General features: G+C 42.8%; 1 protein-coding gene across 15 annotated transcripts in view; it reads right to left on the reverse strand.

Moving 5' to 3' along the window:
* The window catches only part of Cacna1e (calcium voltage-gated channel subunit alpha1 E), a 488,748-nt gene that overhangs the window by 214,108 nt on the left and 250,130 nt on the right, over positions 1–24,510 (reverse strand). For all 15 annotated transcript variants that reach the window (XM_039091008.2, XM_039091012.2, XM_039091010.2 and 12 more), the window contains 3 exons: positions 21,408–21,511; positions 20,449–20,601; positions 19,276–19,457 (listed from right to left, as the gene is read on the reverse strand). In XM_039091008.2, the coding sequence (XP_038946936.1) occupies positions 19,276–19,457; positions 20,449–20,601; positions 21,408–21,511 (439 nt within the window). The remainder of the gene's footprint in view (positions 1–19,275; positions 19,458–20,448; positions 20,602–21,407; positions 21,512–24,510) is intronic.

Here is a 24,510-nt window from a genome sequence, read left to right on the forward strand (position 1 = left end):
TGCCTGATGCCCTTTTGATTCAGTCTTTGCATCCATATTGTTAAGGAAGCTGATGGCTCTGATGATGGGGAAGCTGGTAGTGTTTGAGGGAGATACCATGATCATTCAGATATGTATGGAGTCCCATCGGAAGGAATCCAAGCTCCCATACTTACTTTTGTCTCTGATCACTGAAAAAAATGTGGTTTTTATACAAACTATTCTGCCAGGGCTTTGTTTTATATTATCAATGAAATGATCAAAAAAGGTCATGGTATTTTAAGGTTTTATACACAAAGAAAGGAGAATGATACTAGCAATATTTGGGGTATACATTTTACCTTTATTTCCAAGGAACCTCACTGACCATATCTGTCAAAATATGTTAGAAGATAATGTGTGGAAGATCCTCTTTGAACATCTCAATAATAGAGACTAACATGTATGTTCATAACCTTATGTTATTTTCATAATAGCTTATATCCATAAAGCATTATCTGGTTCACAAAGAGTTCCTCCACATTCTTATCTAGTTCTTAAAGCTACAATAGGAACTAAGTACTGAATCTGTAGTCAAACTCACAGTATAGGAAAATGACTCTCACAGGTCAAATGGCTTACCTGAAATCATCAAAGGAGACAGAAATGGTAAAGAAATAAAACCTGGGATCAAACAAGGGTGTTCTCAGTGTAATTCAATGCCTACCATTACCATATTCCTCAAAGAGTTCACCGGTTAGCTCAGCCTCATCTGTTCCCTAAGATACTTACTTGGTGACAAGTCATAGAAGTGACAACTAGACCTCAAAACACACACACACACACACACACACACACACACACACACACACAAAACCTTCAGTGTCATTAGAACAGAAGAGAAACCATGGGTATCAAGCAGCTAGTAGCTATATTCATTTACAAGTGAATTATTTATATCAATATAATTACATTAATAGATCATATTGATCTACCATAGGAATAAAATTTGTGTTAGCAAACTATTTTTAGTTTTCAAAGATGAAAGAATTGTCATAAAATGAAGACAGAAGAAGCTGGGCTGGCCACAGGTTAGTTTTGTTTTGTTTCTATCATGTCAAAACAGGATTTCAATGTCAAAAGAATTTCTTTAATTCAATTTCATGTTGAGCAAATGTAGTTTTGTGAAAAGCTATGTGGCCAATCTTTTCTCAGCATGTCAGGCTTGTAAAGATCTCACCACAGACTCAACACAGCTCCCCAGGAACACTTCTACACAGGAACCCAAATCTGCTACAGCGTCTGTAGACAGAGAAGAGTCCTAAAGCATTGGAGTCTGGAAGCAGCTACAGGGTCAACATGTGCCCAGTTACTCAGAGCAGATGCAAGTTGGCAAGAACTAGTTATGAGCCTAGGATACATTCTGGAGCCATGTTTATACCAGAGGTGGGTTTTCCCATACATGGATAATATGAAGAACAAACTGTATTTCTCAACAGGAGCATAGAGCATGAGTGCACTTAAAACACGGACCAGAGACTTCACCAACTTGGGTGGGGGGGGGCAGAAAATGGATGAGGATTTATTGTACTCGCCCCTGATCTAACCAAATGCCTTCCTTGAATAAGGAAAAGAAAAGAAATCTGCTCACTCGACAAAACAGCTTGCAAGTGCCCAGCACATGTGTAAAAAGTCACACAAAGAGTATTCACATAGTGAGGGATGAATGCATTTTCATAAGTACATTCATATGATGTATCTCATATGATTGCAACAAAATTGCTTTAGGGTGGAAACAGCAGGCAATTACCCCCGTGTGATGGTGAAAAGACAGGTGTGCATGTTTTCTTTTTGTTGTTATTGTTGTTGGTTTCCCATGTGGAAAGGTTTAATGAGAGAAGAAGCGTAGAAGAAGAGGGGAATAAAGGGCAGCCGTGAGCACGTGGAGGGAAGGGGAGGAGGGGAATGTGGAAAGAAGGAACAAAGGGGAAGAGGGGAAGAGCGAGAGGCAAGAGTAAGAGAAGAGAGAAGAGAATAAAAGGGTGTGCCTTTGTTTATTCATCTATTTGATACTTAGGAGACGGTAAGCATTTGACTGGTCATCATGGGGCTCATATGACAGGAGGGCATCCCGTCTACAGCATCCCAAGCCAATGTGAGCATATGTGAAAAAGGAACTGGTAAACAGTCCCAGTCAAGAGGAAGAGGACGGAAGAGGAAGGAAAGGAGGGAAAGAGGGTAAGTGGATGGGAGGAGGAGGAGGGAAGGAGAAAGGAAGGGAGGGGAAAGGAGGAGAAGAGAAATATTCAGTTGAGAGGTTGCTTTTTATCACATGTTATCACTAGGCCTAGGGCACCCTCTTTCTTTCTTCCTAGGTATGGATCCCTCTAAGAGTATTTAAGAGCCAGGTTCCGAGCCAAGGAGGCCAACTGTGTCACAGAAATGAACTGCTAATTATACACCAGCCCTCTGTAAACACCAAAACAAATCACCTTTCCCCTACTTTTCTCCGGATATTTTTCCCTTCACTAGCCACAGGAGGGAGCTGAGCTGGTGTGAAGGACAGCAGTGGTGGTGCTGGTGCATCTCTATCCTGATGGGGCTGACCTGTCTGAACAGAGCCAGGACACACCAGTACATCTCTGCTGAGTCTACCCAGCTCATCGGGGGATGCTCGCCTTTCAACCATGCCTAGGGGAAGGTGTTGATGCTGGAAGGCAGAACGTTTACCCAGGGAGAGGGACACAGATGCCTAAAAGATGACTAATAAATGGAGCAGTCTGGGAAAGTACCAGATGCAGGCCGCTGACTGGCATTCAGATCTGAGAGGAGAGCTTTGAGGGAAGATTTCTCTCTGACCTCCCAAGCCACAGCCAGTAAACACTCAGTGGAGGAAGTGCCTCAGAGCTTTGCAAGGAAAAACTGCACATTAGTAAGGCCAAGAACAGGGAATCAAGGCTGGTGGTGACACAAATGGAAGGTAGAAAGTGGCAAGACTCGGAGACAGGAAGAACCTGTGAGAACCAGGAAATGTGCAAAATAGTTCGTGGAAGAAGATGTTTGCTTGTCTGTTCTACAGGGTGTCGAAAGAAATATTTAATAATATCAGAGGCTATGGCGTTATTATGAGTCAGGATGTGCAAAAAGCAATATCCATATCATCTCACTTACTCATCACCCAACTCTACAAGGAGAAAATTACTCTCACTTTATAGAGAAGGAAACAAAAGCGCAACCTTTAAGAGTCCCCCAAGTCCTAAGGGACCAGAGGTGGGACAGAGGACAGGGCCCACCTCTCATTCCACTGTTAGTATCGAAAGTCATTTCTAACAAGATCACCTTCATATTATCAATACATAAGACTCACAAAGGCAGACATCTTAGGGAATAAATGTATTATATGCATTTCATAAAATTAATCCATGGAGTATGTATTTGTTTAATTATCACTAAAAAATTAGAGGTTGTTAATGGGAAGAAAACTAGAAGCAGAGGTAATAGAAAACACACTGTGGTCTTGAATCAGCCTTGGCACCCACTTGATTCCTGTATGTTATTTTGCTTTGTAGTATTGAAAAAAAATCCTGATTCATGTAGAAAATTAATGGTGGGCTCGCTCACACCTCTTTAAGTAGGCACACAAGTTTAAGCTTGATTTTTTTTTTTTTAAGAACAAGCAGTATTACAGAGCAATAGTGATAAAAATTGCATGGTATTGGTACAGAGACAGACAGATAGACCAATGGAATAGAATTGAAGATCAAGAAATGTACCCACATACCTATGGTCACTTGATTTTTTGACAAAGGAGCCCAAACCATCCAATGGAAAAAAGATAGCATTTTCAGCAATCGGGGCTGGTTCAACTGGAGGTCAGCATGTAGAAGAATGCAGATTGATCCATGCTTATCACCCTGTACAAAGCTTAAGTCCAAGTGGATCAAGGACCTCCACATCAAACCAGATACACTCAAACTAATAGAAGAAAAAGTGGGGAAGAATCTCGAACACATGGGCACTGGAGAAAATTTCCTAAACAAAACACCAACGGCTTATGCTCTAAGATCAAGAATCAACAAATGGGATCTCATAAAACTGCAAAGCTTCTGTAAGGCAAAGGACACTGTTGTTAGGACAAAACGGCAACCAACAGATTGGGAAAAGATCTTTACCAATCCCACAACTGATAGAGGGCTTATATCCAAAATATTCAAAGAACTCAAGAAATTAGACTGCAGGGAGACAAATAACCCTATTAAAAATGGAGTTCACAGCTAAACAAAGAATTCACAACTGAGGAATGCTGAATGGCTGAGAAACACCTAAAGAAATGTTCAACATCTTTAGTCATAAGGGAAATGCAAATCAAAACAACCTTGAGATTTCACCTCATACCAGTGAGAATGGCTAAGATCAAAAACTCAAGTGACAGAAAATGCTGGCAAGGATGTGGAGAAAGAGGAACACTCCTCCATTGTTGGTGGGATTGCAGACTGGTACAACCATTCTGGAAATCAGTCTGGAGGTTCCTCAGAAAATTGGACACTGAACTACCTGAGGACCCAGCTATACCTCTCTTGGGCATATACCCAAAAGATGCCCCAACATATAACAAAGACACATGCTCCACTATGTTCATAGCAGCCTTATTTATAGTAGCCAGGAGCTGGAAAGAACCCAGATGCCCTTCAACAGAGGAATGGATACAGAAAATGTGGTACATCTACACAATGGAATATTACTCAGCTATCAAAAACAATGACTTTATGAAATTCATAGGCAAATGGATGGAACTGGAAAATACCATCCTAAGTGAGGTAATCCAATCACAGAAAAACACACATGGTATGCACTCATTGACTAGTAGATATTAGCCCAAATGCTCGAATTACCCTAGATGCACAGAACACATGAAGAAGGATGACCAAAATGCAAATGCTTCACTCCTTCTTTAAAAGGGGAACAAGAATACCCTTGGGAGGGAATAGGGAGGCAAAGTTTAGAACAGAGGCAGAAGGGACACCCATTCAGAGCCTGCCCCATATGTGGCCCATACATATACAGCCACCAAACTAGATAAGATGGATGAAGCAAAGAAGTGCAGGCCAACAGGAACCGGATGTAGATCTCTCCTGAGAGACACAGTCAGAATACAACAAATACATAGGCGAATGCCAGCGTTAAACCACTGAACTGAGAACGGAACCCCCCATTGAAGGAATCTTAGAAAGGACTGAACAAGCTTCAAGGAGGCTTGAGACCTCATATGAACAACAATGCCAACCACCCAGAGCTTCCAGGGACTAAGCCACCACCCAAAGACTATACATGGACTGACCCTGGGCTCCAACTTCATAGGTAGCAATGAATAGCCTAGTAAGAGCACCAGTGGAAGGGGAAGCCCTTGATCCTGCCAAGACTGAACGCTCAGTGAACGTGATTGTTGGGGGAAAGGTGGTAATGGGGGGAGGATGGGGAGGGGAACACCTATAGAGAAGGGGAGGGGGAGGGTTTATGGGGATGTTGGCCTGGAAACTGGGAAAGAGAATAACAATTGAAATGTAAATAAGAAATACCCAAGTTAATAAAGATGAAAAAAAGTGTACAGCCTGCCCACATTGTTGCCTTGAGATATATATATATATGAACAATGAACTAATTCAGAACAGATGCTTTCTGCATCAATAGCACATTTACATAAAGTTCAAAGAGTACAGAGCTGATGGCAGAGGCAGCTTTACTCCTTAGTCTGAACCAAAAGCAAATTAAGCCAGCTCAACACAGGTGGCTTCCAAATGTGACATGTGGTCTCAAGCAAACAGATCGCATGCAGTTTTTCAAATTAGATTTTTTTTCTTAATTTTACATTTCCTCAGTTCAACAGTGTTGTTCTCCATAGTCAAAGATGTTAGATAGAACTCAGGATGCATGAGATATAACTCCTAAATGAAACGTCCTTTTCTCACCCCTGGTAGAATTTTTGATAGATCTTATAATCAATGGGCCTTGATCCAAGGATGTGTGAGAGTTAAAGTCAATAGAGGGCCTCACAACTGGTCAGAGTGCTGCAAATAAAAGACAGAGCACTGATCTCTAAATAACACTCCTATGGTAAGCCTGCTAGTCCTACTTCCCCCTCACCAAAGCTCAGGGAACATCTTGGAAAGAGAACCAGAAAGAGTAGAAGAGTCAAAGGCTGAGGAGTGTACTGTGAAATGCTGTCTTCTGGATTGGGCATGGATATCACACTTCACTCACAGCAACTGTGATTACCTGCACAAGACCCTCATAAGAACAAGCCAGACAAAATTCTGGCACAGACAAGGTAGATGATCTCCAGGCTCCGCCACTTACTTAGGAGTTATTGGCAGCTCTAGGAGAGATTGGCCACTGATGCTTTCTAGGAGAGAGAACATCATTCTTTTCTGGGGACGTGGCCACTGATAGGATTCCCATACCCTAAAAGGGACACGAGGAAGGGTCGAAGAGGTGAAATGAGGACATACCTGATCATATTTTATTGTTTACTTGTGTAAAATTCTCAAGAAGAAAAATTTCAAACCAAGACAAGATATAAAAATGTATTATGTTTGTGTAGGAGACACCATAACGAAAACCACTACTTCCTACAAGTAATATCCACTAAAATGATTTAAAAGGAATTTTACAGGGGCTAAACAAGATCACCCATGGATCTCAGTGGGTAAGCCTCTGGTCTAGAGCAAGGATCAGTATCTTGATGATGATACTCAACACAAGCATCAAAGGATCCTGCCTCGGTCTTTCCTTTCAACCTAGACAGAACCCAAGTACGACTGAGGGGGAGGAAAGTCAGAAGGCCTCCTAGGTCCTCTGTGGCCATATTTATAATTATGGCTTCTTGACTACTTTGAGTTCCCAGAGCATCGGACATACCCCTAATACAGATGATCAGCCGAACTGCTCTCAGTGGTCTTTTTCATAAAATTCCTTTTCTTGGAGTTAATTCAGTTCTCTGCATCTTTGTGAGTGCAGAACATCCTGTTTTCTTTGGTGGGTAAACAACAGGGAGAGGTTCTCAGGAACCCTTCAGAACAGAGGAGCAGCTAAGGGGGATCCTTAGAACCCGAGAAAGAAGACGCTCCAGTCTAACCCCACCTCATCTTTGGTAGAGGCTGAAATGAAGTCAGCCTCCTGCAGGGAGGGGACAACAAGGGACACTAGCTGGAACTGAGAACAAAACTGATGTCTAACTGTAACATGTAAAATTGAGAAGGCCCAAACAGGCAACCTCTACATTCCGTTTTCAATACATGAGAAATGTGGAGAAGTCAAGGAGATGGTAGGTGAGCCCTTCCCCACACAACCACCAACCTCATGATGCCAGTTTTCAAGTTACTCCTTTAAAACAGTAAGAATATAAACTAGCATCCCAGTGCATATCAGAAAAGAAGAGCTCTGTCACTTTTGCCCTACAGCCTGTTGTACAATTCACTATCACTAGATGCCCTTGTTCCTTGACCCTCACATTAAGTAGGCCAAGTCTATACTGGCTTTTTGGAAACTCCTTTTTTGTTAGGTACACCCCTTGGTCCTCCCAGAGAGCCCCGAGTATCTCTCTCCTAGCCATTTCTGATTTCCTTTGCCTTGTGATTATGTGGGTGTGTGAATTCCCCCTTCACATGACTTGCCATCCCTTTGGGACTCAAGTCCATAAATTAAAATCAGAAGGCCACTCTGTGTCAATCACTGTATGATAGACAGGGGACAATACACGAAGTTATGGAAATCCACCTGGTGGGAAGATCAGGCTGAAAGCAGAGTGTGTTTTCCCTTCAGCCCTCTCCCCTTCTCCATGCTGTCTCCTTTCCCAGAGCTTGGCAATTATAGTCATGCAGAACAGTGGTTCTCAACTTCAGAGCAGGACCTCAGAATCCTGAGGGAGCTTATTAAAATGGACTCCATTCTACCTCTGGGGATGGTATCATTTTAGGTCAGGGCAGGACCCAGGGATCTAAAATTGCAGAGGTGATTCCTGGATGGCTTGAAGATGGGCCACAGCTGGAGGGGTCCTGAAAAGCATCCCTCAGTACTTTTTTCCAGTGGATAATCAATTGAGAAAAAAATTAGAGACTTCTTGGCTTTCCCAGTGGGACAAGAAGTGTCCCTGTGCCATCCCTGCCTGGCTGGGATTCTGGAAGCATTTGGCTCCAGGGTGGTTAGTGAAAAGTACCTGAAAAGGCTGGTGAGTCACCATTTCACCACCTCTAGTTAATTTCTGTCCCTGAGGCCCCAGGGACAGATCACCTAACACTCAGTATTGTCTCTGAACAGAGAGATCATAGCCTATGGCTGTGTGACACATCAGGCACCTGAGGCATGGATTAGAAATTAAACTGCGTATTAGTGTGCTCTAAAAGCAGGCAAAGGAACCCCGAGCCAGCCTAATGGCCCTGTGCAGACAAAAGACTGGGAGACCAGCCTGGTGCATGGTGTGAAATGCAGGCACCAGTTCAGGAGGCAAGCGGCGCATTTGGAGCGGGTCCCAAACGTGATGGCATCCCTAGTCTGACAAATTATTAAGAAATCAAGATGGATCTGCAGAGCGTAGGAATGATTTCAAGGCAGAGACAGCTATGAACGGGAATGTGACACATAACGAGGGAGAAAACCTGTTTCTTCCCATACAAGGAACGGGAGAATGAAATGCTACGGGCCAATGATTCCAGCAGGGTGCAAGGCAAGACTTCCAGAGAGGGCACGTGACTAACCTAGAGAACGGGCTGGCACCGTGCTTCATGATTTTAGAAAACCACTTAAAATCATCTGAGCTACCTCCTACCCCCAGTAGCTGTCCTTCAGCTTCTAAATCACACATGTTTGTTTCTTCCCTCCCTCCCTTAAAGCCTCATCCTTTCCCCTCATAGGCCCCTCCTTTTACTCACACATGAACGTTTAGAAGCCAGAATCTACATATAAGAAAGAACATATTTGTCTTTCTAAGTCTGGGCTATCTCACTTAATCTAACATTTCCCAGTACTACCTACATGTTTTCCTACATGTCTTATGATGTCATTTTTCTTTACTTTACAGATAGATAAAATTCCATTGTGGGTATGTACCACATTTTTATTATCCATTCATTGTTGATAGACATCCAGGTTGATTCCATTTCCTTGCTCTTGTGAACAGAGCAGGAGTAAATACAAATGTGTAAATATATTTATGAATCCTTTGGGCATATGTCCAGGAGTGGTATATCTGGACCATATGGTAGAGAAAAGGTAGGGATAGAGTAGAAGGAGAGAGAGGAGAGGAGAGGAAGGTAGGGGAGGGGGAGGGATGGGGGAGGGGGAGGAGAGGGGAGGGGACAGAGGAGGGGAGGGAGGGAGGAGAGAAAGAAGGGGAGTGAAGGGGAGGGAAAGGGAGGAAAGAGCACAGGAGGCAGAGGGTATTAACCAAGATAAGTAAATGAGTAAATGCCATAAAGAAACCTGTTACTTTGCGTGCTAATCTAAAAACTAAATTTGAGGGCTGGAATGATTGTTTGTTCTGTAACATGCTTGCTGTGTGAGCATGAGAACTGGAGTTTAATGTCCAGCACCCATGTAAAAGTGGGGTGTGGCAGCATGTGCCTATAATACCAACACTGGGGAGGTAGAGACAGGAAGAAAACCCTGTCTTGCTGGCCAGCCTGTCTAACTAAATGGGTGAGCTCTGTATACAGTGAGAGATGCCTCAAAATTAAGACGGGGAACAATTGAGGAAGACGCCCAATTCTAACATCTGGACTCCATATGCATGTGTGCACATGAACCATACCCCTGCACTCAAAAATAATTTAATTAAAAAAATCAATTGGGGGAGGAAATTAAATTTAGGCATACAGTGCAAGTGAGGCAGGTAGCTGGGCCTGAGGCCTTTCAGTCACTAAATGTTCTCAAGCAAACATTCAGAGTTTAGCGGAAGTAAACCCCAGCTCTCTGGGATTGAGTCAACAAGGGCTTGGCAAGCTCTGCACCTTCCTAATACTGTGACCCTTTAATACAGTTCCTCCTGTTGTGGTGCCCACCAGCGGTAAAATTATTTTCATTGCTATTTCATAACTGTTAATTTTGCTACTGTTACACTGATGTAAATATCTGTGTTTTCCAATGGTCTTGGGTAACCAAAGGGGTCATGACCCACAGGTTGAGAAGCACTGGCTTAGAGGATATATATGCTGGGTGACTGAAGTCACAGCCTCTGTGTGCAATGTATCAGAAACATGTTCATTCTCCTGAGGGCAAGGTGAAGACACCCACTTACAAATCAGAACTCTCAGTTTCAAAACCAACTTGCTACTTCCAAGATATCAAACAGATAGGTTACTAAACAGACTGAATTTGCCCCAGCACATTTTCTCTGGACTTCATAAAGGACCACTTTTTTTCCTACTCTCCCATGACCCCTACCTCACTTCTTTTTTACCTAGCTTAGGTTCCACTGACAAGCTACAAGCACACTTCCAGCCCTCCCTCCCTGAGTGAGCTCATGAGGCAAAACTGCTTTGGAAAAAGCCAGACCTCTATCTACCACTGTTTGCAGCTAAGTGGCTAAGATCCTGGGAAAACACTTCATGCTGCTCCCTGGTCTCCTGTGGACTTCATCACAACTGACCTCAAGGAGTTCTTCAATGCTACACAGAAACCATGCCATTTTCCTACCCTGTTTACCACTCCAACTTTTAGAAAGCTAGCTTCTATCTTCTCTGCAAACCTCCAGCATCTTCCTCCTCCCTCCCTAAGCTGATGATCTCACTTCCTACTTCCCTAGAATAAAAGAAGGAGTTGGAAGAGAACTTGTACAGTCTTCGAACACTTCATCAGCCCGTGAACCAGCCCCTCGCCTTTAACCTCTACATACTTCCTTAACTGTTACTACCTTAAGATGGTTCATTTCCCACCAGCATCTTATTTGACCCACTAAAAGCATTTAATTCAAATGAGCACAGCATTTTTTGAAAGAGAAAAATACAAATGTGAATTAAAGGGAATCTGCAGATGTACCGAAACAATCTCCAAGAAATCAGTAGCAAGGTAATACAGAAAAGAGTCTGCTTCATGTGATATTGACACATCAAGGGGGATGTGTTTCAAAGAACCGACTGTCTTCCTCTCCTTCCTTCTCCTTAAAGCAACCTATTCCACTGGTGTTAGGACACCCACTTTCTTTCTGCTCCTTCTCAGTCACATTTTGCTGGTGATTTTCTCCCCAACACTTTACCTTTGGAACTCAGACCTGGAATCTCCCCTAGTCTCCATACTCACTTCCTTTATGGTCTCATAACTTCAACTACCATCCCATACGCTGAAAACCTCCCAAAGGACATGCCCTGAATGAACGTCCATGCTGAGGCCATTTATTCAACGTCATAGCCTTGTTACCACATCAAATAAGCATAGCAAATTTAACACGACCAAACTCGGTTCTTAATCCTTATTCACTATCCCAAGTGACAACTCCAACGCTCTGCTCTCTCTCACTCTTGTAACTGGCCAACCACACATCCAGCACCATCCACCATTCACCTCTTACAGTGTTGCCTCCCCGAGGGTACTTACCCATCTCAGGGTCCTTGCAATGCTACCCCAGCTATGTGGGACATAAAAAACTAAGAAAGAAAACCACGTAGCTCATTCCTTTACTGGCTTCAAGACTTTGCTCAGAAGTCATCTTCTCAGAAGGATCCTGCTGCATTTAAAAGTGAAGACACCTGTACCGGTTCCCCACTTAAATTTTTCTCCACAACATCTATCTTTATCTGATATATTCCATATGTTTGCTATTTATTTCAAACTTATTTCCTTAAAATGGAAAGTTCACAAATGTAGGGGCTCTGCTATATCACCAATATCTACAATAGTCCTGGCATAAAACAAATGCACAATAAATTAATAGTAAGTTAATGTTTATAAATACCTATGAGAGTAGACAGAAGAGAGAAAAACATTTACCGTGAGTTCTAGAAACAATATGTCTTAATTTCCTTTTCCCTCCTTCAAGAACTTGCAGATATTATGTGCTGCCAGGTACTTGGGAGCAATGAGGGGGGAAGTCATAGCTCCTTGCTAGGCACACCTTACCTTGTAGCACTCATAGGAAAGGGTGCAGACTTGCTTGCAAGGTGCACTTATCAATCTCTCCCTTAATCAGATGAGTCACAGGTGAGCACACACAGGCATCAGAATCTAAGTTTCACCTGTATGACAGGCTCTTGCACAGAAACAGAGAGGTGAAGATGGCAGACGGGGATGTGAAGAAAAACTGTCAATTCCAGAGCAAGTGGGAGACTAACTAGAAGTGGTCCCAGATGTTAGCAAGCCAATCCTAGGTCAGCTGCTAGATCAGATGGGGTACCTCATTATTCTAGCTCCGTGAGAAGATCAGGGCTCCTGCCATTCATCTGTCAAACGAGCTTTGACAGATGTCCTCCTGTCATCAAAGCATGTGGGAGGAAGCAGTGCAGGATGGATGACTGAAGCAAAGATTAGACATGTTCCCTAGTCTCTCATCCTTCAACCTGTGGTGTCTTCTGTACATATCAAAACAGCAGAATTACTTCAAAAAGAAAATGGTATTTTTTTTCCACTAGTGCTGGGATATGGTGGAATTCTTTCAACATGCTTGTGTATCACACACCTGAGCAAAAATCTCAATGAGGCAAATAGTAAACACACGTTAACAAATTTAACAAGCATTAACTGTATAGCTAGAAGGCAGGCTAGAAAAAGAGAGCCACCTGCATAAACCAAAGGCTTTCTGGGTAGTGGAGAAGGCTCCTAGGAAGCACCCAGACTCTAAGCTGACTCTTTTGCCAAAAAGCCTGTGAAACCTTCAAAGACATTTTCCACCACAGTGGCTGGGAGACAGGCAAACTATACATCCGGGAAAACAGCACAGCTCCAGGAATTTCCACATTCACATCTGTATTGATAACAAGTGAGAAAAGAAATAACTCCAGCTACAGACATACAAGACAGACAGACAGACAGAAAGCCTGGACATTAATAGCAGAGACCTGAACAACTGCAGATAGGGACCTGAGAAATTTGGCAATAAGAATATTAGTTCTAAAAAACATGAAAATACCTGACAAAAATCAGCGGGCAGCATAAAACAAGAATAACAAAAGTGAGGGAAACTCAGGTCGGAACAGGAAAGCACTGATTCTCTTGGCTACCTCTGGTCTCCATGAAGAGGATTAAAGGTTTAATATTCAAGCCAAAGAAACATTTGCTGAGTGAACTGCACTGATCACGGAAAGGACTTGCTGCCATGAAAAGGAACACCTATCAGGTTTGGGGTAAATAAAATTAATTAAATTAGTAAGTGCCAGGGAGAGTTTGTGAGTTGAGGAGACCTTTGGGAGCAGTAGTCCAAACAGGTAGACGCAGCCAGCAGAATTGAGCTGTTTTGTATTCTTTCTACCACAGGAGGAAGGGAAGCCAAGACTACAGCTGGAATTTGACCAAGAAGAGTTGAAATTTTGATTTCAAAGTAAGCCTGAAGAATGCCCTGACAATGGGACCCTGACTAATTCCCTTACAGTGTGTAAATGAGAATTCCCTTACAGTATAAAATGATAATGAGAGACGCCACACACAAGTGAATCTAAGAGTAGTCAACGGTAGAGTGATTTAAGTCACCAAAGGCACTTATGAAGACTCTGTATAGCAAAAAGGGGGGAAAAAAGCCTTTGCATTTGTCCTAGTTGGCTTTTTAAAAAAATTTTTTTATTAGATAATATTTCTTTACTTAATTTCAAATGTTATTCCCCTTCCAGGTTTCCTGTCCATAAGATCCCATCCCCTCCCCTGCCCCTCCCCCTCCCCCATAAGGTATTCCCCCCATACATCCCGTTTACTGCCCCCTCATATTATCCTGCACTGGGGCTTCAACCTTGGCAGGACCAAGGGCTTCCCCTTCCATTGGTGACCCAATGAGGCTATTCTCTGCTAGATATGCAGTTGGAGCCCTGGGTCAGTCCATGTATAGTCTTTCGGTAGTGGTTTAGTCCCTGGAAGCTCTGGTTGGTTGGCATTGTTGTTTTTATGGGGCTGCAAGCTCCTTCAACTCTTTCAATACTTCCTCTAATTCCCCCCCAAGAGGGTCCTGTTCTTAGTTCAGTGGTTTGCTGCTAGCATTGACCTCTGTATTGGACATGCTCAGGATGTGTCTCTCAGGAGAGATCTATATCCGGTCCCTTTCAGCTTGCATTTTTCAGCTTCACCAATTTTATTTGGTTTTGGTGGCTGTATATATATGGGTCACATGTGGGGCAGGCTCTGAATGGCCATTACTTGAGTCACTGCTCTAAACTTTGCTTCTATATCCCCTCCTATGGATATTTTCCCCCTTTTAAGAAGGAGTGGGAGTAACCACATTTTGGTCATCCTTTTTCTTCCTGTGGTCTGTGGATTGCATCTTGGATAATTCGAGCTAGTTGGCTTTAACCATCAACTTGACACAGCCCAGAATCATTTGAGATAGAAATCTCAACTGAAGGATTGCTTAGATCAGGTTAGCCTGTAGACATATCTGTGGGGGATTCTCTTAATTACCAATTACTATATGAGGGCCAAGTCCACAATGGCAGCACCATTCTCTGGGTAGTTAGTCCTCTGCTAAATAAGAAAGCTACCCAAGCTTAGGTCTGTAGTTAAGCCAACAAGTGAGTTGAGTTTACTTACTACCCCAACCTCTCTCAACAACAGACTGTGACCTAGAAGTATGAGACAAATAAATCCTTTCCCTAAGTGACATGATTTTTCTTATGTTTGTCACAGCAATAGAGAGGAAAGTATTTTAGGGGGGAAAAAGTGGTTAAAATGAGTTCTCATGCCTAAGAGTTTCTTCCCCCCTTTTTTTGTAGTATATAATAGCCATGACTAAGACAGACTTTCTTTCTTTCTTTCTTTCTTTCTTTCTTTCTTTCTTTCTTTCTTTCTTTCTTTCTAGTCTGAGTGGCCAATTAGTCTTGCATACTTGTATCATTGAAAAGAAAGGACAAGAGAGTGGTAGAGAGTAGCTTCTGTCTCTTCATGCTCTGCCTGATGAAACATATCTGTTAGATAAACTGGATCATCACAGAATGAAAAGTGGCAGGTTGTTATGATGGCCCTTCTTGGTTGTCAACTTGGCTACACATGGAATTAACTAAAACCCAAACATCCGGGTATACCTGTGAGGGATCTTTCTTAATTAAATCATTTGATGCAGGAAGATCCACCTTTAATCCAGATCTTTTGAGGTAGGAAGAGCCACACTTTCTGGTGGCAGCATACCTAAAGGACATAGAAGAAGAAAAGTTTTGTTCTTTGGCTGCTTACCCAAGCTCTTGCTGGCAAGTCCATTCCTTCACTGACATTAAAGCCTACTTCTTTGGCATTCCAGAGTGTATTGACAACCAGCTGAGACATTCACCCTGGTGGACTGAACAACTATTGGATTCTTGCTTTTTCCACTGGTAGACAGCCTTTGTTGGATTAGCAGGACCACAGCCTATAAGCCATTCTAATAAACCCCTTCATAAATATTCATCCCATCAGTTCTGATCGAGAACCCTGACTAATACAGAAGGGAAATCATCTTAATGTCTGTGCTTTACTGGAGATAGTAATTCCTGTGTAAAATATCAAGACATTGCATACTTGCATTTGTGATAGTAAGTTGATTTGTTGTTCATAGTTAAATCCATGCTTTCTAAATATCATGTTTGTGCAGATACATTTTGCCACCACAGAGTCTAAACTTAAATCACATGAAAAAGAAATCTTGATGGAGGAAGAGGATCAAAACACTCACAAAACAAGCAAAACTTAAAAGATCCACAAATCCCCTCCATAAACTTATAAGCTCATTAACAACTGCTAGAGAGCAGACACTGTCTCACCCACCATGCTCTCTCTAAGTTGGCCAGGGAGCTTCAAGTATGTAGCATCCATGAAATGTCACCCATGCAGGAGTGTGATTTTCAGTGGCATAGCTGCCTTGAGTAACCTACACTCTTAAGTTTAACTCCTCACTCACCTACCAGAATAATCCACAATAAACCCCAAAAAGATCATTGGTTTTCCAAGTTTTAAAAAACAGACAAACAAACAAACAAACTCTGCCAATTTTCTAGGTGCTTGTCTGCATGTGGCACTGACCATGGGACTGTAAGGGAGAACAAACACACAGAAAGAACTGGCGGGTATGTTTGTCCACACCATTTCAGCTGTTATTTTCTCCCCTTCCCCCAATTCTTTTTTCTTCCAAAGATGAATAGTTAGATTTCAACAAATAGAAAGCCTTTCTGATGTTATTTTTACCATAGTCATCCTTATTTCCAGTGGTTCAAAGAGTCAGGCTTACGGAGCATGTCTCTGCAGTGACAGGAGGCTTAAATCAGCAAGGTGTGCCCAGCTCCACTACACAGCCCTGATTGGGTCTTGCTTCAGTTAGGTTCTTACCCGACTAAGACCAGTGTTGATGGCTCTCTAGAAGAATCCAGACTTTGTCTTTGTTCCACTCACTGAAAATTGAGTGCCATTTTTATTTGATTTCTCCTGGCAAGAGGCAGCTATCCACCTCAGTATGACTGTCACCTTTGCCAGTGATACCTAGCCCCATACCCCATGCCATTGATTTTTTTCAAAGTACACAAGAGTTTTTTCTGCCTATTTGTAGCCAGACATTTTGGAAGAACCAACCTAATTACTCAACCAGTTCCCCTATGCCTGGATCCAACCATCAAGGCCAGCAGGAGGCTTCAGTTCAATGACTAACAGCCTGGACTTCAGAGAGAGGCGTGAGTCTGTGGCCCTAGGAACTGCTGTGATGAAAGGTTTCAGAGGATCTGTCATTGACCTCTTTTCCTCCCTGCTTGCTTCATGGAGCAAAACTACCAGGAAGATCTAGATCGCTGTTGCTTTGTGTAGCCTCTACTGCTACAACTGACAGATAACTGGAGAGATGGGAATTTGAAGAGAGAACCACGCCAGCAGGGATCATGTCCCTTCCCTGCCCCCCTGCCTCAACTGCCATCTTTCTAGTGTTTCTGCATAGAACTTGATACAGTATATCTACAAAGTCAATAGTTGTAGAAATAAACAATGAATCAACAAATGAATTAATAATGCAGGAGGGATGAATGGCTCATCTGTTTCATTCTTGCACATCTCAGTACCAGCTGATCTCTGGTCAGGGGAATGGCAAATCACACCTATATCCTCAAATGCAACACTTCTCCTTTTAGGCTTTCCATGCATTTATCACATCACTTAGGTGAGTCTACACATCTAATTGAAGTTCATCACTTTCAAAGCCCCACAAGTGACACCAGCCACTGCAGGGCCAGTGCTATGATTTCCTGAGGCTCCTGGCTCGTCTTGGTGACATTGCCTCAAGACAACCTTCACATCTCAAATAGGAAGTGACCGTGCTCACCATGCTTGCCTCCCTCCTCCTCCTTGCTGCCTCCCATAGCTAATAAGACCTCTAGAGTGTCATCGGGGGTCCTGCATCACAGTACCCTAGGCTTGCCGAGCATCGCCTGGTTTGAGAAACCTCTGGAACTTTAGCACAACAGCCTGCAACTCTTTCCTGCTAAATTTCTCAGTTCTACCTTACTCATCCTGTATGGGAATAAATCCCAAACTAGTTTAGTCATTTCCTGGCATCTGTAAAACATAGATGTCTGGACCTTCCATGGATTCCAAAATCTGAGGTTTCTCAAGTCCGATACATGGCACAGTATTTGCATAATAACTGTGTCCAACTTCCCATTGCTTTAAATCACCTATCTGGTACTTAAAATGCCCAGTACAATGCAAATGCCATAGAAGTCGTTGTCTTGTAAAGTCAGGAGTTAGTGACAAAGATAAAATTGACTTCAGAAGTTTAGTATTAGGTACTGCCACACTAGACCTAATTACTTACCAACAATAACATAACAAGCTGTAGAATATTTTGCATCCATATCTGATAGCAGCCATAGATTGGGCTCTAAGGGGCCTGACTGCAATGGTCAGTCAGTTCCTAAGTACCCATGCGTATAGGCCTCATATAATCCTTGTTCTCTGGGCATCAGGTTTGGCTGAGTCTCTTCTGAAGACATGGCTTTTCCTCCTTTCCCTTACTGTCTCAAAGGCTGCTTTCTATGTAAGTCACACTGCACTCACTTAATTAATTTTGTACAGATGGGATCAGATTTAAAAAACAAGAGAAGGAGAAGAACAGAAGAAAATGGTGGGCGCCTTGAGATAAAGGCAGGTAAAAGTTGGATCATGACTTCAAATGACTGAAGGCAAAGACACAGAGGATACAATCCTTCCCAAGCATCTTCCCAAGTTGTTCTGCTCACTCTGCCCCTTACATTCCATGTCCAAAAAAAAAAAAAAAAAAAAAAAAGCTCTCACCTAATGCTCATGATTAAACTTGGACTCTATACCATGCCTTGGGAGACTTACTAAAACCAGACTCTGGAAGACAGAAGAGACATCATGGTCACTTTGTCTAACTTCTGTCTCCTTGCTGAAATGTCTAGCATCCCTGTCATGTGGCTGGTCAGCTTTGTCTCATATATCAACTCAGTCAAGCCTGACCATGTGAATCACCAAGGGTTCCATTGAAAGCACAGCTCACCAATTATACACAGCTACCCAAAGCCAGAATCTCCGGGGCAGGAGCCTAGGAACTTGAATTTTCAGAGAGCATTTTAATGAGTCTCACAATTAAACATGCTTTCTCTGGGCATGTAATGCAGTAGTTCTTGACAGTGGCTGCATATTAAAATCAGCTAGGAAGCTTGAAAAAAAATGTCAATGACAGGCCTTTACCTCCACACATTCCTACTTAATTGGCCTGGAGTAAAGCCCAGGCAGTATAATTTTTAAAGCTCCCAGCTGACTCTAATGGGCCGCTGGGGTTGAAAACCACTATAACAGCTTTCCAATCTGATGGTGAGTCTTTTGGGGACAGTAACTGAGACCTTTACACCTATTAGAACACCCCACTATGTCCCACTACCAAGTGGATCCAAAACTTTTCACAATAACGCAATCTGATTTAACTTGCTCTCTCACCCATTGACAGAATGACGGACTACGATCTACCAATTGCAATTAGACACTTACATATTTCAACTCAGCAAAAATCCGAAAAGGGCGGGAGGGTGACCTGCTAGGCTCTTCTAAGTTCTAAAGTTCAATATGGACAACCCCAACTTTTCCCCAGCCTTTTCTGTCTCAGAAGAACCAAAACAGCACCAGAATTCCATCCCATCCCCACACCACGTCCACCAGCTCACTCACATTGTACAGCACAGTGGTCCACCCTTCCATAGTGATGCATTGGAAGACAGTCAGCACAGCAAAAAGGATGTTGTCAAACTGGGTGATCCCGTCATTGGGGCCGATCCAGTCCTTACATTCATAACCAGCCGGGCAGCCCTGTACACCACACGGGTGAGGAGGATCAAATCCCTCTAGAATACCTGCAGAAATATTGGAAGAGTGGGAGACAAACCACACCGTGCTTAGTGTGAACTGAAAATGATCTAAAGAAGCCATAAGAAAGCAATTCTCTTGTGATAGACAGAAGCTTGCCCATCTTGCCTCAGACCCTCTCCCACCTTGGGCTCTCTGCACACCTCAGTTTATCTCCATGTGCAGCTCAAAATGCTTCTAAAGAACTCTCTATCTTCCTCAGACCTGAGCCTCTACTCTGGCCAGCAGTGCCACAGAAATTCCCAGGGCTGGTTCACACAGAAGATGCTGAGGTAATGATAAAATCTTATCGATTTTCCAAACCCCAGGAATCAGGATGAACCTTGGTTCTCCCTGGGTTTCTCAGAGACAGTTGTAAATAATTGGTTGCTTCATTTTCTTAACTCTTTAAGACATACATATTTTTATTTTAAACTAAGGGTAAAACAAAAAAAAAGTCATTTGGAAATTCTTTTCATAAAAATACGGTACTTGTTTAGGAGTCTTGAACTTGTCCTTTATTCCTCCTAACCTCCTCCCTGAATTTCATCCTAGAGTATACTACTTAGCTTATGAAGAACAAATAAGACACAAATATATGGGAATTGGGGTTTTGTGTATCCCACAATTTCCAAGGCACAATGGATGAGCCAACCTAACACCCCCCTCAGTTCTCTCACAGATGTGAGGCATACCACAAAAGGGAGCTCTCTTTTCTATCTGAAAGCCTTCTATCATGGATAGAGGATCTGAAACCACCCATTTGAACCGCCCCCCCCAAGTGTATACAAAGCTATATACATGTTTTGCAATATAACTTTCAAGTAGATCTTTAAGCTGGTTATACCTCCAAAAGCCACAGACTAGGAAGTTTCTGATTGTTGTCCTAGAGTTGAGATAGAGTATGCTTTTTCCAGCAAAGCTCTGAATGCCTTGAACTTATGTTTCTGACCAAAGGGAAGCATTGGAAGGGCAGAAGACAGGAAACCAGGGCCTTACCTGAATTGTTCATGAAGCATGCTCGATGCAACTTGCCACTGTAGAACTCCAAGCCAATGATGGCAAACATGAGAATGGCAAAGAAGAGCAGAAGGCCAATCTGCAGAAGAGGCACCATGGCCTTCATGATGGACTTCAGCACGATCTGCAGGCCTAGCGAGAGAGGAGAGAGTGAAGCTGAGACTTCCTTCACTGCCTCCTGACAAGGTTTACCCTCTCCTACTCTTCCATCAAAAATGAACCATGAATCCTGAGATGATAGGTGTTATAAAGAGATAACCAAGACAAGTCACACTGAGACTGTCATCATCTAGGTCCCTTCTCCTGTGCTTCCTTCTCACCACTTCCTGACCTACATTTAACACTCCTTTTCCTCCATGATAGCATGTAGATTCCTTTTACAGATTCAATTCATTAGACCATGTTTCATACTCAGTCTAAAGTCCCTGCTACTGTACAAATCCTACAAAACAGGGGCAAAGTTGACACCTCCCATTACTCTTTCTCAGATCCAGCCCTCCGCCCACTGGGAGAGGAGCACAGTACTGATTAACAAACCAATAACCTCTGACAACACACAGAATTTTTAACTTTAGGCAACTTCCAACACCTATTGCAGCAGATAGCCCTATACACACGTAATGATTACAATTATATTAGGATGCATAGGAAAAATGAATGAAAAACTACATCCAATTAGCATTTATTTCAGAGTGATATGATAGGAATGGTCTTCGTTTACTTTTCCTTTATTTTCCTTTCCTGTTTTTTAATCTTCCACTAGTATTTAAATATGAAAAAATGTTAAATTTAGAAGCACAATGCTATGTCCGATTGCTGCACATCAGTCCAGGGGCTTCCTTCCAGGAAGAACTCTTTCCCCTCTACCGGACATCGTCTTACACCCTGGATCCAATAAAGGATACTAGCCGATCAGAAAGAAGACAATAGGTGCTCACTAGGTATTCCTGACACGAGCTTTAAGGGCCTCAGGACACGCACAGCCCGGAGGGTCCGCAGGTCCACGTGGGTGTTGAAATGGGTTCCTGCAGTGGCCAGGATGCTGTGGATAGAGACACAAAAGAGTCAAGGTTATCACAGCCTGTCTGTCCCCTCCTGTTTCATGCGGAGTTTGGGCTATAGCAGCCTCTGCCTGGAAAGTACACAAAGCTAGTGCCAGCTGTATGTGGGCGCACCTGAGCCTGAGTGAATCACCAGTGGCGTTAAGTGGAATTAAATATAGCCATCTGGGTTTCACTTTGCAAAGGAAAAGTTACCATCATACTGGAGTCCCAGTCCCAGATCATGAGCAGAGCACATGGGCTCCAACATAAGACCCACACCTGAACCAAACCTGGTCCCTTACTTTCTTCTCAGCCCCTTCCTTTCCTGCTACCAGGCCCTTATGGTTTTTATTACCGAGTTGCATATTCTTATCTCCTCTTCTCTTTAAGGAATTTGTCTGGATTAACTTCAGTGAAGACGTAACTTACTCTTTTCCTCCTTGACACTCAGAATTCTTACCAAATTAATAAATTATACTGACATTCGTGACTGGGAGCTATGTCCATGGTCATCATACATTATTAATATGTTTTCTAATTGCCTCCAAACCAGTCTTTGGCCTGGAATGGCTTTCATCTTCCCACCTTCTGGAGTCACACCCTCAAACACATGTGCTCACATCTACGCATGATGCAGGAGAATACTATTAGATTGTGTATAGCAAGTATTAAGGAAATGATGCATGGCATAGAACCTACGGACAACGCAGATACTTTTGGGGACAAAGGCGCATATGGATTTGTGAGTGGCGAAGCAGAAGACAAAGTGTTAGACAAGCTAGGTTTAAGTCCTGGCCCAAAAAAGTATCCACGTGATACAAATCTCTCAATCTCTAGTGCTTTGTTTTTTGCTTTTTGGTTTTTTGTTTGTTTGTTTATTTTGTTTTGTTTTGTTTTTTTTTTTGTCTATAAAGTAGAGAAGGACAATGCCCTCATTTTAGATATAAAATTACACTGTGTGAAAGGTGAGGAATGTCCTGGGTCAGGCATGGTGATGCATGCCTATAATGACTGCACTTATAAAGCTGAGCCAAGAGAATTGCAAGTTCAAGACCAGAATAGGCTACTCGGTGAGATACTATCTCAAAAAAACAAAAAAAAAAATTGGTACTGGCAAATATAAAGTGCATAATTGACATTGTTTCTGACACAAAGATCAATACTATTGATTTAAATTTTGCTAACTTATACTTTGTTTTGTGAGATAATACTTTTTATCCCTTACGGCCTCTCCAAGATTAGCCCCAGTTTAGAAGCATTGGGAAATGAGTCATCTGGAAAACGTTACAGTAGCAAGAATGGCCGATTGAACTCTTTCTTTGGGCCACCTCTTGGAAGGATTTCAGATGTAGGCAAAGTGAACCATATGAAAAGCCCGTAGCTCTAGGAAACAGATGCAAGGTTAACAGGTACTGAGGATGCCGATCCAGGGTGACCTCATCACAGAGACGGCTGTGAGCTCACAGCCTTGGCCCCCGACAAGCTGCCTCAGTGTAGAAGAACATTCCCAACGTTAGCAGTATCCAAACACTTAATGCTGCACAGCTCGTGTTAGGACACAGAGCAGATGCTCACCATGAACCACATTATTGGAATGGGTGGTGGGGACTTGCTTTCATCTTTTGGATCTTATACTTTGGACTGGGGGAGATGGCTCAGTATGTAAAATACTTGCACTACCAATCCCCAGGACTAACATTAAAAAGTCAGGCATGGTAAAGCATACCTGTGAGCCCAGCAACCATGAGATGGGAGGTAGACTGTATGTGGGTCCTGAAAGTGCAGGGTCAGCCAGCCTGTCTCAAATAGAGAGCAGAACACGCCCTAGGACCAATACATGGAGGTTGTCTTCTGACTTCCACACACAAGCACTGTGAAAGCTTCTGCTTGCACCCACACACAGGAACAACACACACACACACACACACACACACACACACTCACTCACACACCACATACATGAATAAAAAAGTATCATGTAATCCTGTGTTCATACAATCACAAATAATAAACACACCACTCCTACTCTCATAAACACTTGTCATAGGTGAGCTTTCTAAGTGTCCTCCATCTTTCCTGCCCCCAACCCCCACCACATTTTAGCTTACAAAGTTAAAGGAGGCCACTGGGAAGGGGATGGCGTAACTTCTAAAGAGGAAAAAGAACTAAGACGAATGTAGAAAATAGAACTGAAAAACTCTGACGGAAATAGACAAAAGAGAAAAGAAAGAAGAGAAAGAGAAGAAACTTCAAGGATATGCAAAGGGATAGAGACTAAGGGAAAACAGGTCCATTGTTCTGCTCCCCCCTTGAACAAAGGCTGGACCTCCTGTGCTGCCCATGTGCTAGACTCTCCTTCACAGTGTCTCACAAACACAGTGTGGGGATTCTGCTCTGTTCACAAACTAGAGCTCTGTTTCCTAGGATACCCAGGTACTCAGATGTTCTTTCACATCACACAAAGAGCTGCTGGAAGTGAAAATTTCCTTCCCCAGGCCCGGGTATGACAGGTATGCTTTGGAACATGGAGGCAGAGGCAGAAGACGATGTTAAAAGAGAGCAAAGGTACACAATGAAAATGTGGTAGGAAGACAGAAGAACGAGACACAAAGAGACGTAGGGAAAAAATGCGGAGACTCAGGGGAAGAAGGAAAATAAGAAATAAAAGCTAATGGAGAAGCAAGTGTCAGGGAAGCGTGCAGGTAAGCTCCTGTCAGAAAGGGTACAAAAGAAAAGCTAATATGAAAGATGGAGGATGTGTTATTTATCACAGGGGCTCACACAGCCAGCCATAAGACATGCTCACAATCCCACCATCAAGTGTTCTCTTGACTGAATCCATCTCGCACTCCTAACAACCCAGCAGGACCTCACACAGCCCATGTCCTCAAGCTTTTTGGCTCCTTAGAAATTTCTTTTTTCCTTTCAGTACAGGAAGATAGATGATCAACACAGCTTTTAAAACAAACTGGCTGCTTCTTAATTTCTATTGTTCACA

This window comes from Rattus norvegicus, chromosome 13 (assembly GCF_036323735.1).
Source record: "Rattus norvegicus strain BN/NHsdMcwi chromosome 13, GRCr8, whole genome shotgun sequence".
In the NCBI taxonomy this organism is placed as follows: Eukaryota; Metazoa; Chordata; class Mammalia; order Rodentia; family Muridae; genus Rattus; species Rattus norvegicus.